At 45.3% G+C, this 20,794-nt stretch overlaps 1 protein-coding gene across 9 annotated transcripts in view; it reads left to right on the forward strand.

The window, feature by feature from the left end:
- The window catches only part of TRAK1 (trafficking kinesin protein 1), a 195,329-nt gene that overhangs the window by 56,146 nt on the left and 118,389 nt on the right, over positions 1-20,794 (forward strand). For 4 of the 9 annotated variants that reach the window (XM_053598666.1, XM_053598665.1, XM_053598671.1 and 1 more), the window contains exon 2: positions 9,407-9,703. Coding sequence is in view for 5 of the 9 variants with exons in the window: in XM_053598658.1 (XP_053454633.1) it covers positions 13,819-13,909 (91 nt within the window). In the remaining 4 variants the exon portion in view is untranslated. Of the gene's footprint in view, positions 1-9,406; positions 9,704-13,606; positions 13,910-20,794 lie in introns of those variants that run through there. The other 5 variants (XM_053598660.1, XM_053598659.1, XM_053598658.1 and 2 more) reach the window with 4 other exon arrangements.

The raw sequence follows: 20,794 nt of genomic DNA on the forward strand, positions 1-20,794 counted from the left end.
GGCTTTCAAAACCAGGCTTAAATCCTAGACAAGTTATTCAGTGTAAAAGTGGGTGCTGATGTTATGTATAGGTTGTAAACCTTGAACAAGATCACACACGTGAATTTCTGAGCAGAGTGCCGTGCCCGTGGCTCCTTTTACGATTACAGGAGTGCTGGAGCCGTCCGCACTTTAAGAGAGCACATGTTGGCATGTTGGTCTTCTTACCTTCAAATCAGGAAGCAGGTTCCTCAGAGAATGGGGAGACTCCAGTCCTGGTTGCTGCTTAACCAGGGCCCTTCAGAGTGAGGTGAGATACCAGGTCCTGGGGTTCCCACTCTGATTTCAGATGACTATTTTCCTTCAGGACCAGACACAGTCTACAGATTAGCTGGCCTTCCCACATGATTGTACGACAGGGGTGTCCAACCTTTTATTTTTCCTGCCACACATTGGAAAAAGAGTTGTCTTGGGCCACACATTAAATACACAAACACTAACAAAAGCTAACGAACAAAAAAAGGTCTGTGCATAATATTCATGACATTAAACACCACAGGTAAACAAAACAGCCCTCAGATAATCCACATCTGGCCCATGGGGTGCAGGTTGGACACCCCTGGCACTAAAACATGCCTTCGTTGCATATTCATCAGCTAAATGCTGATGATCCCTAGGTGAGTCTCAGACTTTTGATCTAGTCTCAGGCTTCCCATCCTAGGCCTGGCAGGCCACCTACTTTCATTGTGTCTACTTCCAGCAACTTGACAAGTGGGTGATGGTACCCACATTTTGTACACAAGAGAAATCTCAGAACCTGACCAAAGGCTGCTGTCAGTAGGTGGTAGCTGAGTTGGAACTAAACCCAGGCCTATCTGGTCCCTCGTGTCAGATCTAAATTATCTTCCTCTTGGGCCAGAAGGATCTGGGTGGCTGCCAGGTGACTCTGATTTGCCTTCTCACTATGCTTTGGGCCACAAGGGGACAACCAAGGCAGACTGTGCCTTCAGAATCAAAGGTCTTTCTGGGAGGCAAAATTCTAAACTCATCCCCTGAAGATCGCCACTCACTGGTGCTGACCTAGGCACTGCTGTGAAGGGACTTTGAAGATGGAGTTAGGACTATTAACCATCTGACCTTAGGATAGGGAGATTATACTGGATGATCTGAATGGGCTCAGTGTAATAGCAGGAGTCCTTACAAACAGTAAAGGAAGGCAGAAGGGGATGTCATGGAGATTTCAGGTGTAAGAAGGATTTGACATGTCATTGCTGGCTCTGAGACGTGGGTGCCATGTGCGAGGGCTGGAAAGAGGCCTGCAGGAGCTCATGGGAGACATGAGAAGGAACATGGGCAGCTTATCGGAACAAAAAACAGCTCCAGATGAGAGCGGGAAGCCGGGACTTTAGTCCTGTAACCACAAGGAACTGAATTTGGCCAACAACCTGCTTAGGTGTGGATACTAGTTCTTTCCCAGAGCCTTCAGTAATGGACTCATCCCTGCCAACACCCTGATAGGAGCTTGGTGAGACCCATGATAGGTTTCTAACCAATGATAGTATGATTTGATAAGCAGGTGTTATCTCAAACCAGTGAATTTGTGGTAATTTGTCACAGCAGCAAGACAAGACTGACTTGATCCTGGTGAACAGTCTGTTCTTTCTTGAACACTTCTGCTGTACTAAGGTGTGTTTGTATGGAATTGCTGAATAAAATCATAGTCCTGGGAATGTCTGGCACCCCTGCCCAGAAACCTGGCAGTTCGAGCACCTGGCTGGCCACCGAAGGGTCACCCAGGACTGGCCTTTCCACCTAGAGCTTCTGGGTCTGGTTTTTTCCTTACAGCCTCTGAGTTTGTCCTGGAGGAAGCTCCCTTTTTACTCCTTGTGAAATAGGTGATTTCTTTAAAAAAATTTTTTTTTTAATTTCTGATTAATATGAGGGTACACACCATTGGGCCACATAGCTTGCATCTGTAAGGTAAAGTCTAAGTTGTAGCTACATCCCTCACACAGAAGTGTGTCATATGCACCTGCCCGGTGTTGCCTCTGGGGAAGGAACCCACCAACCCTCCTCCTCCCCATTTTTGGATGCATTTGAGTTTTTCTCTCACGTGAGTACGTTGCTGTTAATCTACAAATTTTAAAGTTGGTGTTGAGTACACAGGATGCCTGTCTTTCCAATCTTTTTTTTTTTTTTTTTTTGGAGACAGAGTCTCACTCTGTTGCTCTGAGTAGAATGCCATGGCATCATCATAGCTCACAGCAACCTCAAAGTCTTGAGCTTGAGCAGTCCTCTTGCTTCAGCCTCTGAAGTAACTGGGATTACAGGCATGCACCACTTCAACCAACTAGTTTTTCTATTTTTAGTAGAGACGGGGTCTCACTTTTGTTCAGGCTGGTTTTGCTTAAGCAATCTACCTGCCTTGGCCTTCCGGAGTGCTAGGATTACAGATGTTAGTCATCACACCCAGCCTCTGTCTTTCAATTCTTGTGATACTTTACTCAGCGGACTGTTCTCTAGGTTGTGCCAAAGGATACAAAATTCCCATCTTTTTTATGGTTTAATAGTATTTCATGGTATATACATACCACAGTTTATAAATCCATTCATGAGACAAAGGGCACTTGGGTTGTTCCCCCATCTTTGCAATTGCAAATTGGGCTGCTGTAAACATTTGACTGCAAATGTCCGTATGGTAAAGTGATTTTTATTCTTTTGGGTAGATACCTTGTAATGGGATTGCAGGATCAAATGAAAGGTCCACTTTTAGTTCTTTGAGGATTTTCCATACTTCTTTCCAAAAAGGCTGTACTAGTTTGCACTCCCACCAACAGTGCAGGAGTGTTCCCTTCTCTCTGCACCCATGCCAGCATCTGTTGTTTTGGGACTTTGTAATAGGCGATTTATTGTTCACAAAGGGCAGCTCTGTCTGCTCATGACTACTTGGATTTCCTGCCAGAAGTCACCTCTATGTGGGGGACGACAGTTCTATGATTGTAGCACCAGGGAGTGTGGAGAAGGGCCAACTAGACGCATAGCCCTCCTGTGATTGATTCCCCTGCTCTCTTGTGCTGTTCCTACAGGGTGTGGCTCAAAGGCAGCTTGTTGGTGCTGTTCAGTCCTTACTTTGTCCAGATGAGGGGTCTGAGGCCCAGGGTCGTGACATCATCTCCCCAGTGTCACACAGCTCTTTGGGTTTTAGTTTACATTCTGAGTCACAAAAATCACATGTTGGTTGGAGAGAAAGTCTTAGGAACTTGTACAGGTATACTTTGTCAGCAAATTTAAGTTCAGCAACAAACTGAAATAAACTTGAGAAGTACTCTTTGACAGTGTGGGATTTGGAATCATTGACTACTGGGTTAAGGAGAGTGAGGCAGCGGACCTGGGCCAAGTGCCCCAGTCTCAGCTCAATTGCAAAGCTGCCTCTGTGTATACTTTCTCCTATTTCTTTTCCTGGCACCTCTTTTCCTGAAAAATTGACCAGGTTGCAGAATTTCTCACTCCTCTGCTAAGAAAAATCCTGCCTTCCTGCAGACTCCTTCGGCAGCATTCAGTAAATTAAACAGAGGCGCTTTCACGTCTCAGGGCCATCCACCCTCACTTTTCTTAAGCCTTGTTTGTTTCCTCTGCCTGAAAGAAGCCTTTTGCTTGGTGTGCCAGGGTTTGCTGGAGCCAGAGAGCATCGAGGGTGGCAATTGCTTTGTTCCTGAGCTCCCTATGGAGCCTCAGAAATGTGTGTGTACTTTGGGTGGAGATAGGTGCATTGGGGGAGTGGTGTTACCCCTTCTTCCACAATTCCTGGGTCTCCCCAGAGGGAACATGTGACTCTTTCTTCATGTTAGAAACTGGATTGGGAGTCTTGCAAACCAGCATTTGAGGCCAGGTTCAGTGGCTCACGCCTGTAATCCTAGCACTCTGGGAGGCCGAGGTTGGTGGATTGCCTGAGTTTGGGAGTTTGAGACTAGACTGAGCAAGAGTGAGACCCAGTCTCTAAAAATAGCCAAGCTCTGTGGTGTGCACCTATAGTCCCAGTAACTCAGGAGGCTGAGGCAAGAGAAGTCCTGGAGCCTAAGAGTTTGAGGTGGCTGTGAGCTATGATGCCATGACACTCTACTGAGGGCAAAAGAGTGAGGCTCTGTCTCAAAAACAAACAAAAAAACAACCAGCATTTGAGTGGTATATAAGTGAGGCGTTCTGGTCTACATATGTTTGACCATTAAATCACATTTAATATATATTGGTTTGTATTTTAAAAGGATGACATTGGGTTAAATTGGGGCCATCCAAGGAGCCTATGGGGTTTAGTCTGCATACTTTAGGAGGTCTTCAGGAGGTCTTCCATTGATTCCACTTAGTCTTCAAGGTTAACAGTATAAATTTGGAAGTTTAGACCCTTTGGTGACTATATAGACCATAGAACCACAGCTTTAAATCTTTAGGGGATCTGCAGAGTCATTTGGGCCAAACCCCTTATTTCATTAATTATTGTTTAACCAGGGCCAGTCCATGCTTTCAAGGAGCTCGTGGTTTTGTGGGAGAGATGAACCCAGGTCAGCAGTGATAGATGGACAAGGCATGAAGGTTGTGTCCAGAACAGAGAAGCTTCCCCCAAAGTGCACTCCATGAAATAAAGGCCACGGGAAGAGATGTGTGGAGGGTGGCGCCTGTGGCTCAGTGAAAGGGTGCCGGCCCCATATGCCGAGGGTGGCGGGTTCAAACCCAGCCCCCGCCAAACTGCAACAAAAAAATAGCCGGGCATTGTGGCGGGCGCCTGTAGTCCTAGCTACTCGGGAGGCTGAGGCAGGAGAATCGCCTAAGCCCAGGAGTTGGAGGTTGCTATGAGCTGTGTGATGCCACGACACTCTTATCGAGGGCAATAAAGTGAAACTCTGTCTCTACAAAAAAAAAAAAAAAAAAAAAAAAGATGTGTGGAGAAAGGTTTCATGGTAAATTAGTTTTTGGAAATGCTAACATCTGAATATTGTGGTAGAACCAAGAAAGGTGCCTGATTCTGAGAATCTGGAAGTTACAATGTCAGTGGGTAATGATTATTTTGAGAACTTAATGTGTACCAGGCATGAATGTAAGTGGCCTGTGTGGCTTTTCCTTTTACAGAATGCAGTAGTTTGGATGTGCGGTAGTAACTTTTTCTGTTGATAAAAATGAGGGGCATTTCTCATTACTCTTTCACTTCAAGAGAGGCCTCTCTAGCTTTTGAACAGCTCTGCTAGTTACTGCACATATAAAGTGTTCCTTGGACTTCAGAACTGTTGCTTGTGTTCTTGTTTAAGGCTTGATGAACATTTGCTAAGTTTCCAAATTTTGTTATTTTTAGAAAGTGCTTATACTTGAAATATTTATTTTATAGCAATATGTTTTTGGGTTAAGTATATGACAACTATAAATTGAAACAAAGATGCTAGGAGGAGAAACAATAGCAATTTAGGGCTAGTGATCAGATTGAGGCCATCTCCCTCAGTTTCCAGACACAGAGTGGAATTTGTAAGTCTTCTTTAGGAATCTTTACATTTCAGAACCTTTGTTTAAAAACACATACACATAGCACATTGATTTAAAGGAAACTGTCTTCATTTTTGGAAGAACACTTGCGTTTTGTAGAGGGAGAAAGTATTTCAAACTTCTGGATAAGGATCGTATAGAATACGTGTAAGTACTACAGGTTAAAGAAGGTTTAATGCATTTTTAGAACCGTTTGAAGTCTACACTCATCTTCTATTGTGGGGCATCCTTCTGTATTGACAAATTCGTACCTGTTCTGAACTTTTCTTTTTCATGGTGGCACAGGCAACTTCTCTGGCTGTACCATAATTAATAACTCAATCCTCTCCTGGTTGCATGTTAGGTTGTTTGTAGCATTTCACTTTGATAAACATCTCTGACCTGTGTGCACACAGGCCGAAGAGCCACATCCATTTTGTCAGGTTCTCTTTCTGAATTTGTGCTCCTCGCCCTACTCCAGCAGTGCACGAAACTGTGAGTTTCCTAAGACAGTTGCCAATGAACATGATTATAATTTTTGTAGTCTTTGCTGATCTGATAAGAGATTTTAAAAATCAACTATTTTAAGGTTCCTTCACACATTCAGAGAGAGAGTGTGTGTGTGTGTTTTGGCAGGGGGAGGGAATTTTTATATCCTTTGTCCATTTTTCTTTGGGACTGTTTGATTTAGATTTGTGAATCATATACATTATTTAGACTTTGATTTTTATTTTATTTTTTTATTATTATTTTTTTAAGTAAGCAGGCCCAGGCAAGTTTCAAACCCAGCACTCCAACCACTGAGCTACAGTGCCCAGCCTAGACTTTGCAAAAAGTACTTTTTTTACTTTATCATGTCTTCCTCAACCTTTACATCCTTCTTTTTTTTTTTTTTTCCACCTTTAAGTTCTTTATGTCAACCTGATAGTGAGAGCCCATGAGGTGTGGAGAGCATACTTGGAGCCCCTCATATCAACAATATTGTTTGAGTGTGTTTTGAGACTGTAATAGTTTACTTGGCTGTCAGAGTCTTACATGACTGTTTATCACTTAAATTTTTAAGAAACCTATTTCACTGGCCACTGGCGTGGCATATAAAGATAGGGAGTCTCTTTTTATCTCTGATCTTCGTGTTTGTTAGATTTTTATCTTTGGAATTTAAATTTTTTACTAGATTATATTTAGGAGTATTTTTTCCATTAATTTTGTCTGAGCCTTGTTGTAGAACCTTTTGATTTAAAGGTGTAAGTCTTTGGCTCTAGAAGATCATTTAAAAATTAGTGTTTTTATATACTTTGCTCTTTTTCATCTTATACTTTTTTTTTTTTTTTTTTTTTTTTTGTGATTTTTTTTTGGCCGGGGCTGGGTTTGAACCCGCCACCTCCGGCATATGGGACCGGCGCCCTACTCCTTGAGCCACAGGCGCCGCCCTCATCTTATACTTTTATTGGCTTTTCTGGGACTCGCATCAGTGTGCCTTTTTTATCTTCTTAGTTTAGGGATGACATTTTAGGCTAATTCACAGATTCAGTGTCTGTATTCATGAATCTGTTCTCGCCAGCTTATTGAACTATATGTACAAACAAAGTGTATAGATTAGAAGAATGCAGCTTTCTGGATTTTTGTGCACCAATGGTAGTTACCACGTCAGCATCCAGACCAAGAATCAGAACTTCAGCAGCCTGTAGAGGCCTCCTTGGGCGGTGGCGGTGCCCAGCTTTCCTTGACATCGCCCATTGAATTCTCATCCTGTGAATTTCCATCCTGGCTCCTTGATTACTACTGAGAACTTTTTTTTTTTTTTTTTTTTTTTTTTGTGGTTTTTGGCCGGGGCTGGGTTTGAACCCACCACCTGCAGCATACGGGACCAGCGCCCTACTCCTTGAGCCACAGGCGCCGCCCACTACTGAGAACTTTTAGGGGTCTTCTAGTCCACCCCCCTCATGCCTCTGGTACGTGGAATGTTTTTGGGTTCTGCTTGGGAATTTTTGTGGGGCAGCTTATCCATCTGTCTGCATTCGAGTCACTGACTAGATACAACAGTCCAGTTTTGTCTACGTGTTGTCTTCCAGAAATTTCTAAAGTTTCCAGTCTTCTCGTGTTACATTTCCTTTTCACCAGGGATACACAGGCTCCCATTCACCTACTTCCCATTTTTATATTTATTTGCCTGTTTTAATGAGGGCAGGAAGTTTATCACTTGGGCCCAGTTCATTTATACAGACTAAGTATCCCAAATCTGAAATCCAAAAACTTACTGGAGAACTTTGCATTTCAGATTTTTGGATTAGGGATGCTCAATTGGTAAGTTTAATGCCAATATTCCAAAATCTCAATTTTGAAATGCTTTTGGTCCCAAGCATTTCAGATAAGGGATACTCAACCTGTAGTAGGAACTCTTGGTGTATTTTGGTAAATAAACTCTAGTTGAGGAAAAATGCCACAGATTCAGGGCTGTAGTTTTCTTTCAGAACTGAGTGTATACCGTGTTCAGTATAATGTCTGCTAACTTCACAATGAACTATAATGCATTATTTATTAGAGCAGTGGTTCTCAACCCTTTTTTTTTTTAGTTTCTCTTTGTGGTCTCAGGACTCCTTAGTTATTGAGCATGCGAAGAAGCTTTTGTGTACATGGTTATATTGATTCATACATATCGTGTTAGAAATCAAAACGTAAGATCTTAAACTGCAGAGATACCAAAGCACAAATTCTATTAGCCTTTGGAGAAATGGCATCATCATAAGTCATGTAGTCTCTAGAAAATTCCACTGTACCTCAGTGAAACAATGAGGGTAATAGTGTCTTAGTTTGGACTTTGCGGACCCTTTGTGTCCATCGTGAGGAACCCAGGCATTCTCAGACCACACTTAGAGAGGTCTTGTGCTAAAGGCTCTTTTGTAAGTTTCCTGCCTTGTTCACTGAGCTCCGATTTGACATGTTGCATGTGTGTCTGTGTGTAGACATGTAGATGTGTGTGTGGAGGTGATGGGCTGGGAGGGGAGGCAGCAGTGCTGTCCTGAAACATGTGGGGAAATCACCTCCATGTAGGTTTGCTATTGGTGGGGCAGAGTGGGGTTCTCAGCAGCCAGTGTCACTCACCATTCCTTTTCCAGCAGTCATTTTTAATTCCAGTCAGATATTAAATAGGTAGTTTTCATCAAAGTATGAAAGGAGTCTCCTGATTGCTTGCTATAGCTTAAGGTAGAGGCACTCCTTAACATTCTTGGAGAGTTGAGAAAATATCATGGTTTGAAGAATTTGAGAGAAAAACCACATCTTATGTGATTCAATATACAAATAAGACATTACCTCAAACCCTGTAGGTATACATCGGTTTTTGTCTTCCCTGGAATGTCAATGCACAGCTGTTCTCACACACGATGTGGTTGCCAGGCCTCCTGGATGTCCTTGTTGCAGGTTAAGCATCATCATTCTAGCATCGGTCTGGTTAATGTTTTGCATAGACCTGCTTCAGGGCAAGTTTCAATAAGAAAGTGAAGCCATGTGCTCCGTATTTTGGTCTATTGGTGATTAGTTGAATGAAACACAGGTGTATCCTCCCTCCTTCCTTCTCTTCGTTCTCCCATTCCCCCACTCCCCACCGTGTACTAGGTCATCAATTGTCCTTATATCAAAATTGAGTACATTGAATTCTTGCTTCTCCATTCTCGTGATGCTTTACTAAGAATAATGTGTTCCACCTCCATCCAAGTTAGTACAAAAGTTGCATAGTCTCCATCTTTTTTAGTGGCTGAATAATTCAATGCAATCCCATTAAAATCCCAACACCATACTTTCAAGATTTGGAAAAAAAATTCTTCATTTTGTATGGAACCAGGACCCTTGTTTTTTAAAGAGTTGTTCAGGCTTATTCATAGACCCTGAGTAACTGTGCCCTTCTCTCTGGATTGTTCTGTAGATTCCCTGTGAGGAGCCCCTGCCGGTGCACCAGACCTATTGGGGACTACCTGCCCAACTGCCCCAGACTCCGGCAGTGGGGCCCCCGATGGCAGTGGGCACCTCCCTGTGAAACCTGCCAAGCTGGACGCCACAGCTCTGCACGACGACACTTTGGCCAGCTCTGTGCCCCCTTCAGAGGTGTGCAACCATGCAGTCCTAGCCTGCAGCCCGGGCATCCCCGAGGAACACTATATAAGTGAGGCTGTGGAAGATGCTCCCAGCTCCAGAGGGTACCGGGATGCCTGCACCATTACCGGTATGGGGGCCCTTCCCCGGAGGGGGAGGAGGGTGGAGGGCTGTGGTCAGTGAGGACTGGGGAAGGGATGCAGCTACAGGAACAAGTCTGGGGGAAGGATGTGGGGTGGAGCCTCCAAAGGGCAAAAAGAGTCTGAGCTTTGGGATTGTGAGACCTCCCATCCAGAGCCTGTTTTGCTGGTGAATCATTCTGTGACTTGTGTCAGTCACTCACCTGTCTGAGATGTAGATACCAGCTCCCAGAATTGTCGTGAAGGTTAAAGACAGTAACATTGAGCCCTGAGCAGCATGCCAGTGTACTTCAGCCCCTTCTTCCTCTCTCTGAAGTTCAGTTTCTTCACAGATTAGATAGGTATAATGAAAGTAACACGTGTTGTCAAAAATGGAGAACCACATGCAATGCCCTTTGTACACCATCAGGTTGGCACAGATGTTGGTTTTTATAATAGATACCTGTGTCATCCATACCTTCCCAGTGTCTCCGGAGCAGGATGATCACCTCCCAGGTCCCTGACAGCATCTGCTACGCACGCATTTGGCATTAGAGCTCTTGCTTGTTTTTTCCCCCAGTGCGAGAGGGCTCAGTGGAAATGGTGTAGGACGGTGTGCCTAACAGCAGCAGCGCAAGAGTCATGGTTAAATGGGTTGTGTTTATATAGAAGTTTGCTCTGTTTGTTATATATATTATTTTTTAAATTGGCAAATTATGAACGTTCATATTCATGGAGTACCTACATGGTGATGTGTTGATACATATAATGTGTAGTGATCTGCTCAGGGTAAGTAGCATATGCATCATCTCAGACACACGTCATTTCTTTGTGTTAGGAGTGTTCAATATCCTAGCTGTTTGAAGCTATGTAATATGTTATTGTTAAGCATAGTCATCTCCAGTGCTACAGGACACTAGAACTTATTCCTCCTTTCTTTTTTTTTGTGTAGAGACAGAGTCTCACTTTATGGCCCTCGGTAAAGTGCTGTGGCATCACAGCTCACAGCAACCTCCAACTCCTGGGCTTAAGCGATTCTCTTGCCTCAGTATTCCTCCTTCTAGCTGTAATTTTGTATCCTTTAACAAATCTTTCCCTATTTCCCGTTTTTGTCTGTAGTTCTTGCGTTCATTCTCCAGTAGTGCCTGGTGACAGTTTAGTATGTGGGAACTTGCTCCCAGTAGCTTCTCATAGTTCTGCGTTACCAGTTACTGTGTGTTAGGAGTTCCCTGGCTACTGAGGGGCACAGAGAAGGCCCCAGTGCCAGGCCCTGCACACCTCTTCTCCCTTCCCCTGGCGTGGCCCACACTCGTCGCCCCCCACCTGTGCACTGCGTCCTGCCCCCGCTCACCTGCCACCTGAAGGACACAGTTCCTGTTTCTCCCCTTTCTCTACTGTGTCATCCTTTCCCCCTTGAACGTAAGTCTGTCTTATCAGCACAACAACATGCTATGATTCTCCTTCCTTCTCAAGTAGAGTCCTTCTCAGCCCTGTGTTCCCTGCAAGCCAGTGTCCTGTGTCTTTGCCCCTCTGTCTGCTTTCTCCAGTTTCTCCCCTGTTCTCTCCTGAGCCCACTGTGGGCGGGCTCGTCCCCCACTTCCCCCAGCGCTGACAGCCTTGTCTGTCCCTGGGTGCGTCCTCAGCCTTTGCCTTACTTCACTGTTCAGCCATACTTGACACTGTCAACCACTCGCTCCTCCTGGAAACAGGGCCATCCCTTGGGCCTCCATGCACTGCTCATCTTCATGCTTTGGGGACCGTGGGGGCCTGGGCCTCCCTCCCTTTGCTGTCTTGTGCATGTCTACATATCAAGTGGTCTTGCCACTCTCTAGGTTTTAAAAGCCACCTCTATTCTTTCCTAAGCCTGGACCTCTCTCCCAAAGGCCAGCCATCTCTGTCTCATTCCACAGAGTTTCTGCCTGGACGCCCGACAGGTGCCTCTGTCTCACGCAGCGCACAGCGAGTTCTTGATTTCCATCCCACCCCCTGTTGTGGGGCCTTCCCTGTCCTGAGCATCATTCTGATTACTCAGGCCAAAAACCTTGGAGGCATTTATGACTTCTTTCTTTTACTCCTTTTTGCCAGGAGTTCTGTTGGCTCTATCTTCATTGTATGTCCAGAATTTGGCCATGTCTCCTGGTTCCTCAGCAGCCACCTGGTCCCAGCTGCCTTCATCACATGCTTGGAGGATCACACTGGCCTCCCAGCTGGGCCTCCTGCTGCTGCCCATGCAGTCTGTGCTGCACCCTTCCTGACAATTGGCTTTTCAGACAGAGTCGCATGGTAGAACCCTCCTCCCAACCTGCAGTGAGCTCCATCTCACAGCGGTCTTTGAGGGTCTGGGGTGGGCTCCCCCTCTGCCCCACTCTGCTCCAGCATGCTGGCCTGCTCCCTAATCCTCCTGCACTCCAGGCACTCCGGTGGCAGAGCCTTTGTTCTTGTGCTGCCCCTCACACCTGGATTGCCTTAGCCCTCGATGTCCTCATGAAAAATCTCTTCTCCAAGTGGCATTTCATTGGATGTATTTTGTGACCACTTAAAGCAGTGGTTCTCAACCTTCCTAATGCCACAACCCTTTAATACAGTTCCTCATGTTGTGGTGACCTCCAACCATAAAAATATTTTTGTTGCTATTTCATAACTGTAATTTTGCTACTGTTGCAACCCACAGGTTGAGAACCGCTGACCTAAAGAGTGGTCCATCTCTCTTTTCCCTATTTCCCTTTTCCACTTTATTTTTCTCCCCCTATTCGACCATCCTCTGAGCACCAGTGTTTTCATTTTGTTTGCCAAACTTGCAATAGACTGTACACTCCTCAAGGGCTGTGTCTGTTTTGCATGCCCCTGAATCCCATCAACTAAAGTAGCGCCTGCATGTGGCCAGTGCTCAGTGAACATTTGTTAGATGAATCAATTGTGTCATTTAATTATTATTACAACCCCATGAAGTAAGCACTATTACCCTCTTTTTGCAGATGAAGGGACTAAATCTTGAAAGATTCGGCATCTTGCCTGAGACCACTGATCTCTCAGTGGTAGGAGTAGCATCCAGGTCTGAGGGTCTCCAGGGCGTGTGTTCTCTGCTGCCCAGGAATTCAGTCTCACTGGAGATGGATGAGCCAGTGGAAAGTGCCTGTACTGAGGTGATAAGCATGGCTCATGGAAGAGACCATGGAGGGTGCTGGTCTAACCTTGGAGGGGAAAGAACAGAGGTGGACCAGGAGAACTTGGTGGAGGAGGAGACATCCCAACTACATTGACATTTGTCCAAACAGTAGAAATGAAAAGAAAAATAAAAAAATGCAAGTGTACTGACCCCTGGGATTTTAGTGGTGTCTGTACCAGTGAAATCCAGGAAACGTCCAGCCTGTTAGAGTACTTTCACTTTGTTCAGACTTGACAACTGAGGGCAGAGAAGCAGCAGAATGCGGTGCTGAAACTTCAAACCCTGTGGGCCGTGGTAACTGGAGGTTCTGTGGGACTGGAGGGGAGCTGAGCGACAGCTCCGTGCTGTTGTGTTTAGCAGGGTCTTGGTAAGCAGCAGTGGAAACCCAGGTGCTGCTGTGTAAGGTGATGGGCGGCCAGGCGAGGCTTACATGCTCAGATTAAAGTCTCATTAGATGGTCATGGAAAGGAGACATAAAATGGAGAAAAGTTCTCTAAGTGTCCCCAGGAATGCCTGTGTGGACTCCTAGCGGTTTGCCAAGTGCACTTCCAGGACACCGCTTGGCATGGGGCCTCTGATCAACACACTCCTCCCCCAGTCCCCAGCAAGCCCAGAGATGAACAGCAGACTTTTTGTTCCACTGTAATTTTTAGGCAAATCCAAATGCCCGTCACAAAGCCCTGTTCTCCCTGCTACTCCCCTACCCCCAACTTGAAGGTATCACATTGTTGGGTGCGTCATTTTGGGGTGGTTTAACAAGATGAGACGATAGGGTTCCCAGGCTGCCCAGAGTTACGTAACCCATTGTGCTTCCAGGGCAGCGCACAAACTTAGGATTTGCCCTAACAGGCACACTCAGAAAACTGCTGAGGGAGGCTGGAGAGTGTGGCCGTGCCCAGGCTGAGCTCTCATGGAGGATCTCTTTTTTCTCTGAATTGCACTTGGAGTTTATGTCTGCACATGGCATTGCTTTTTCAATTTGGGCAGCCTGGAAGGGCCCAGTCTCTGCCAGGACTCAGCCGAGGCAAGCTTATTCAGGCAAACTCGTGTGGTAAGTGTGTTTGCCTGGTGTGTCTGCTGTTTGTTTTCTTTGTGGTATGTCCAGAAAGGAGAAAACATCACAGAAGTTGTTTCTGTCTTGCTCTGCGCCGCTTGCCAGCTTGTCCATGGCCATGTGGTAAGGAAATGGTGATACTGAAAGACTGGCAGGCAGAGTGGAGGGACTTTAGAGGCTGCTCCCTCATCCCCTTTCTCCCAGCCCCTTGTCCTGTCATCCCCTTGACCCCCCATCCCCTTATCCCTCACCCCCTTGTCCTCCTGATCTGCTGTCCCCATCCCTTTGTCCCCCCATCCCCTTGACCTCCTTATCCCTGTGTCCCCATCCCCTTGTCCCCTCACCTCCTTGTCCTCCTGATTCCCTGTCCCCCATCCCCTTGTCCCCTTACCTCCTTGTCCTCCTGATCCCCTGTCCCCCATCCCCTTGTCCCCTCACCTCCTTGTCCTCCTGATCCCCTGTTCCCCCCCATTCCCTTGTCTGGCCTCAGAGGAGACAAGTAACCCCTGGGGGTGTGAGCCTCAGGTCTGAGTTGGGACCAGGCGCCCTGGACTCTCACTTCTTTTCCTTTCACAATTGCTCTGCAGCCACAAGCAAGGTCTTTAAGGCTCCCTCTGGCCACTCTCATTCTGTAATTTCTCTAATTCTGTGTCTTAATCCTCATTTCCTAGAGCCTAGCCTGGTCCTGGGTCAGCAAGGAGCTTTTCGAAAGTTGAAAACCAAACCACCCTCCCTTTTTCTCTCCCTTCTTACATTTTTTTCCACCCTCACTTTCTTTTTGTCCTTTACTAGCTGCTTGGCTCTGTGAGTCTGGTTCACACCCCAGTGATGAAGAGCTTGCTAGCCCTCCTGCTCTGGCTTGTCTCTCTTGCTGTGGGGCTGACGTTTCTCCTCATTTCCTGTGAGCTGGTCAGAGTCTAATGGTTGATAAACTGTCTGGTTTCTGTTCTGTCTGCGTGCTGTTTCCTAAAAGCTATCTGGGCCAAAAAGCAGTAAATTCCTGAGAGGTGTGAGCTCCTCTAGTCCTGTTCCAGTCAGTTATAGGTTTCAAGACATGTAAATCTTATTGAATAAGCCTAAAGACACTTTGAACATTCATGAAATCAGTAAGATTATATTCAGGGTCAGCTGCTGGCTGGGGCTTGTGTTTATTGCTGGTGTTCATGGCTGAGGACTGGTTCTGCCCTTGGAGCTCAGAGCTGGGCAGAGGTGTGAATGGTGAGGACTGCTGGGGAAGGGCGTGACCGGCAGCAGTCCTGCCCGGAGTTCTCATCGTCCAAGGACCTGATTTAGGATGTGTTCCTCTTCTAGCACTGGTTTAAGCCACACACTTGATGTTGTTTTCCTCAGAAAACATGCTCAGATAAAACATTGTGGGCTTCTTGCACATTTTTATTTATTAAATTTAAGATCTTACCAGTTTCCATCTAGTATAATGTCTTTTCCATTGAAAATTTATAATCTTAATGGCACTTACGTGGCTGTTTTAATGAAACAGTAAAGAATGGACAGTGAAATATCCTCTCTTTGTCAGAGTGAGAAATTATGAATTAGGATCTAGAGAACTATAAATATTTTCTAAGTTTGTAATTTGGAAGTGGCTTTTGCTCCTTCTCACAGTGGAATCTCCTCTATTTAAACAGTCGATTTGTGTTTTGCAAATGGAATGCCGGACAGGGCCCTATTATGCTGATTTCTAGAGCTAACACTTGATCTTTGCAAAAACACAAAAACCCTCACCTCTGCCTTTTAAATATGCTAGAAATGACTTTTACAACCTTTTAAATATGCTAGAAATGACTTTTGCAACTGCTAGCTGATCATCCTCACCATGAGATGGGTGGACTGAATATCACACGGCGTTTTTGACATAAATTGTAAAATTCAGTTAATGAATTTGTAAGATTCTTGACACACAATTGAGGGTTATAGTTCCCTGGTGTTTCATTTTGTTTTTTAAAAATCTTCATTCTAATTGGTTTGAATTCTTCATTTGAAACAAGTTTTTAAAAATGTGTCACCTGTTACAGAATTCGACTACCTCAAATCATTTTAAAAAGCTGGCAAATAATAAATTAGAATACAGAATATATTAGAAGAAATTGCAGTTGCTGCAGAGGGGCCAGGTGTGGGCCTTGGCCTGGGTATTCTGTTCACCCTGCTCAGTTGAGGTCTGCTGGAGGGGCTTGGACTGGAACTGACATGGTGCAGGGATTGGGCTGAGCAAGTGGATTTGGATGTGCTGAGAACTTTGGAGCCAGAGATTTGTCTGTGTTCTCTGACCCTTGTTCACTTGTGAATATTGAAAAACTTGAACAAATCAAGCTGAAACGATGATATGCCAAAACATTAAAACTGTAATTAGACCTGGAATAAAATGAATTTCATAAATCCTATATTAGGGTTCTTTGGAGAAACAGAATGTGTGTGTGTGTGTGTGTGTTATGAGAATTGGGTCATTCCATTATGAAGGCTGACATGGCCCTGGATCTCAGCTGGCAAACCCGAGATGCAGGAGAGCCAAGGGTGTAGTTCCCGTCTGAAGGCTGAGAGGCTTGAGACCCAGGAAGAGCCAATGTTTCAGGCTGGGCAGGAAGGAGCTAGCTCCCAGCCTGCAGGCAGGCAGGCAGGCAGGCAGGCAGGCAGAATCTTCTCCTACATGCAGAAGGGCTGGCCTTTTTGTTCTATTCAGGCCTTCACCTGATCAGATGAGCCCCTTCCTGCCCATGTTAGAGAGTATATTCTACTTAGTCTCCCCATTCAGACATTAATTTCCCCCAGAAATGCTATCACAGACACACACAGAGTAGTGTGTCTGGGCACCCCATGGCCTAGTCAAGTCGACATATAAAATTAGCCTGCTCAGTCGGTAAGGCGCCGGCCCCATATGCCGAGGGTGGCGGGTTCAAACCCGGCCCCGGCCAAAACTGCAACCAAAAAAAATAGCTGGGCGTTGTGGCGGGCACCTGTAGTCCCAGCTACTCGGGAGGCTGAGGCAGGAGAATCGCTTAAGCCCCGGAGTTGGAGGTTGCTGTGAGCTGTGTGAGGCCATGGCACTCTACCGAGGGCCATAAAGTGAGACTCTGTCTCTACAAAAAAAAAAAAAAATTAGCCTTTACAAATCCTGACAACAGTTGACACTGAGTAGCACCTCTGTGCCTGGCAGGTTTCCAAACACTGCTTCTGGAGTTCATTCTGTCCTCAGCATGAATCTGCAAGGTGGGTACTGTTATTACCCAGAGTGAGGTGGCTTAATTTCTCACAGAAAACAGGGACCCAGCAATGTCTTCCTTCCTTCCTTCCTTCCCTTCTCTCCCTCCCTTCCCTCCCTTCCCTCCCTCCTCCCCTCTCCTTCCTTCCCTCCCTCTTTTTTTTTTTTTTTCTGGAGATAGTCCCATTCTGTCGCCCTGGGTAGAGTACTGTGGTATCATAGCTCACAACAACCTCAAACTCCTGGCTCAATCAATTCTCCTGCCTCAGCCTCCTGAGTAGATGAGACTACAGGTGTGTATCATCATGCCTGGCTAGTTTTTTCTATTTTTAGTAGAGGTGGGGTTTCGCTCTTGCTCAGGCTGGTCTCGAGCTCCTGAGCTCAAGCAGTCCTCCCGCCTTGACCTCCCAGAGTGCTAGGCTTGAGCTATCATGCATGGCAATACTATTTTCTGAAAAACTTACTGTCCTTCTTGGTTTTTTTAAAAAATAATTTCATTTAGCTAGGATTTTAAATTATAAAAATAATATGTTTGATAAAACTTGAAAGTATACCAACTACCAATACAATTTAACAGTTAAACAAACAAACACACACAAATGGGACCACACCATACACTGTGTCTGCTGGTGCCTGGATCTTGGAATTCCCAGCCTCCAGAACTGTGAGAAACAAATGCCTGTCGTCTGCAAGCTACCAGTTTATGGTATTTTGTTATAGCATCCTGAACAGACTAGGAAAAGTCAGCAGTCACAGTCCTAGAAGACCTGATGTTTCTTTTTATAACACATATTTTGTGATTCCTATTTTATTAATCTAAAATTAAATGAATATCTAATCTCTTAAGCATATAATTTTAAAAGAATCAATGTAATACCTTACTATAAGATAAAGGAGAAACTAAAGTAAAATGATGTAGCCCGTATGTCAGTTGTAACTGCATGGACATGGCTTCACTGGGATGTGTGATGAGCAGTCATGCCCTGCCCCTGCAGGTAGACTTGGCTGTGAAGGGGGCACCACAAAGACAACTAATTATGCTCGCTGCTCAGGGTCCAAGAAAGAACTGCTGCAGAAGTTCCTTATTGATGATACTGTGAATTTTTCCAGTTTTTGCTTTTTAAATGATGCACCAAGTGACTTTCTTACCCTCATAAGCATCAACTTAAAAAGTATGTAACAGAAAAAAATGCAAACTGTTCAAAGAATGCACCTTTGGAGCCAAGTGCAGTGACTCATACCTATAATCCTAGCACTTTGGGAGGCCAAGGCAGGTGAATCACCTGAGCTCAAGAGTTCGAGACCAGCCTGAGCAAGAGTGATGCCTCATCTCTAAAAACTAGCTGGGTGTTGTGGCAGGCACCTGTAGTTCCAGCTACTTGGGAGACTGAGGCAATAGGATCGCTTAAGGCCAAGAGCTGGAGGTTGGGTTTTCTACCCCCATCAGATCCCTGGACTGCTACTTCTCCTCCCCAAAGGAAACACTGTTTCTTTATAAAAACATTCCATGCGTGTGTGTGTGTGTGTGTGTGTGTATACCCCCCTTTACATTTCTTACAAATGGAGACACACACTAAACATACTGTTTGTTTTTCTCTCAGCAATCTATACTGGAGAGCTTTCTAGTTAGCACACAGCCATCATTTCCTTTTTGTTGGCTGCATTATTCATTGTTTGCAAGAGCGGCAGATGACTTAAATGCTTCCCTGTTGATGGATGTGCAGATTTCCCCCCATATTTTACAAATACAGATCAGGATAGGAGATATCTTGTTTCCACATGTTGGAGCAAATACGTGAGGTACGTACTTGAGGGAATTCCTAGAGTGGAGACTTCAGTTCTGATGGTTAGAGTCAGAGAGGTTGTGTTTTGTGTATTGTTCAGATGACGTGGGAGAACATGTGGGCCCAGTCTGCCTACACACTGGGTATTACCAACACTTTGCTCTTTGCCAACTTCCAGTCTCCTACAGTGTGGAGGATGATTGTGAGGTGTCTAAGACAGCAGCTCAGGTGATTGATTTGAACTCTTGTCAGTATGTAGGGGTTGAGCATCTTTCAGTATTTCCTAGAGTATTTTATTGCCTTTTCTGTGACTTGAGGTAAATGCTTCTTAACAAGTTTCTACTTTTAGCTCATGGAGTGGTTACTTCCGTAATTCTAAGTAAGATAATTGTTATTTACACTTTGCTTTCTGTCCCCCTCATTTAGCGTGGTCTGCTAGGTCTTAATTTTGAATTCTAGAGGTGAAAGACCATGCTTTGGATCATCTGCTGGGCACATACACGGTGCCTTCTGTGAATGGGGCAGGGATCACCATGTATTTGGTGATTTGAATCTTTAAATCTGCCAGGCATCTGTCTTGGAAAACAGACCAAACACATACTGACAGCTGGTCAGTCGGGGTGTGCTCTGGGAAGGGCTGCGGGTGTCTCACTTTTTAAACTGCAGTGATACCAGCAGCTGGGTCAGTACTAGGGTCACTCTGGTATTGATGGTGGGTATTCTGTTTTCAGGATGTTTATTTTCAGTTTTCCTTTCCTCCCTTCTTTTCTTTTTTCGTCTCACTCTCTTCTCTTCCCCACCTCCCCCGTATCCCCTCCTTCCACCCCTCTCTTTTCCTCTCCCTCTTCTTCCTTCCTCCTTCCTACCTGTCTCTCCTCCTTTTCTCCTTCTTCTCTTTGAACACTACTAATAATTCAAAAGTCTTATTGCACCTTGATGATATGCAGAGTGAATACTAACAAACCAGTCATTGCAAACTCAACCATCAATGTCTGGGTAACAAGGTACCTGTTAGCCAGACACAATAGGGAAAGGGTCAGTTTAGGGCTGTGTCTTTCCTCCCCTCCTTCCCTTCCTTTCTCTGCTTCCTCCTCCTCTTCCTTAAAGAAATATATTTTTTTTGGGCGGCGCCTGTGGCTCAGTCGGTAAGGCACTGGCCCCATATACCGAGGGTGGCGGGTTCAAACCCGGCCCCTGCTGAACTGCAACCAAAAAATAGCTGGGCGTTGTGGTGGGCGCCTGTAGTCCCAGCTACTCGGGAGGCTGAGGCAAGAGAATTGCTTAAGCCCAGGAGTTGGAGGTTGCTGTGAGCTGTGTGAGGCCACGGCACTCTACCGAGGGCCATAAAGTGAGACTCTGTCTCTACAAAAAAGAAAAAAAGAAATATATATTTTTTAAATTGTGCAACCAAGGTGGATCTAGGCTGGCGAAGTTGCACTGTTTAGTAGAGCTTCTTAGGTAGAAGCAACAGATAGGTTAATGTTCTTTGTTAGATGGAGGAAGTTTGCCTGTCCTAAACTGATCCTTTCCCTGTTGTGTCTGGCCAACAGTTACCTTGTTACCCAGACGTTGATGGTTGAGTTTGCAATTAACTGGTTTATTAGTATTCACTCCGCATGTCGTCAGGGTGCTAATATTTTTGAATTATTAGCTAGCATTCAAAGAAGGAAGAGGTGAGCATTTGAATAAACTGAAGTGTGAGTTCTGCAGAAGGTAACCTGACCACTGAAGGGGGGTGGGGAAAGAAAGAGCACAGCGAGCCAGCCAGGGCACCCTGTGGGGAGACTGGAAGCTGCACAGAGTGTGGTTTTGCCCTAACTTACTGCACTGCTGAGAGGCAGTTTCATCCCTCATCCAGGCCCATCTCACTTCCTGCCCTGGCACCCT

Source organism: Nycticebus coucang, chromosome 8 (genome assembly GCF_027406575.1).
Source record: "Nycticebus coucang isolate mNycCou1 chromosome 8, mNycCou1.pri, whole genome shotgun sequence".
In the NCBI taxonomy this organism is placed as follows: Eukaryota; Metazoa; Chordata; class Mammalia; order Primates; family Lorisidae; genus Nycticebus; species Nycticebus coucang.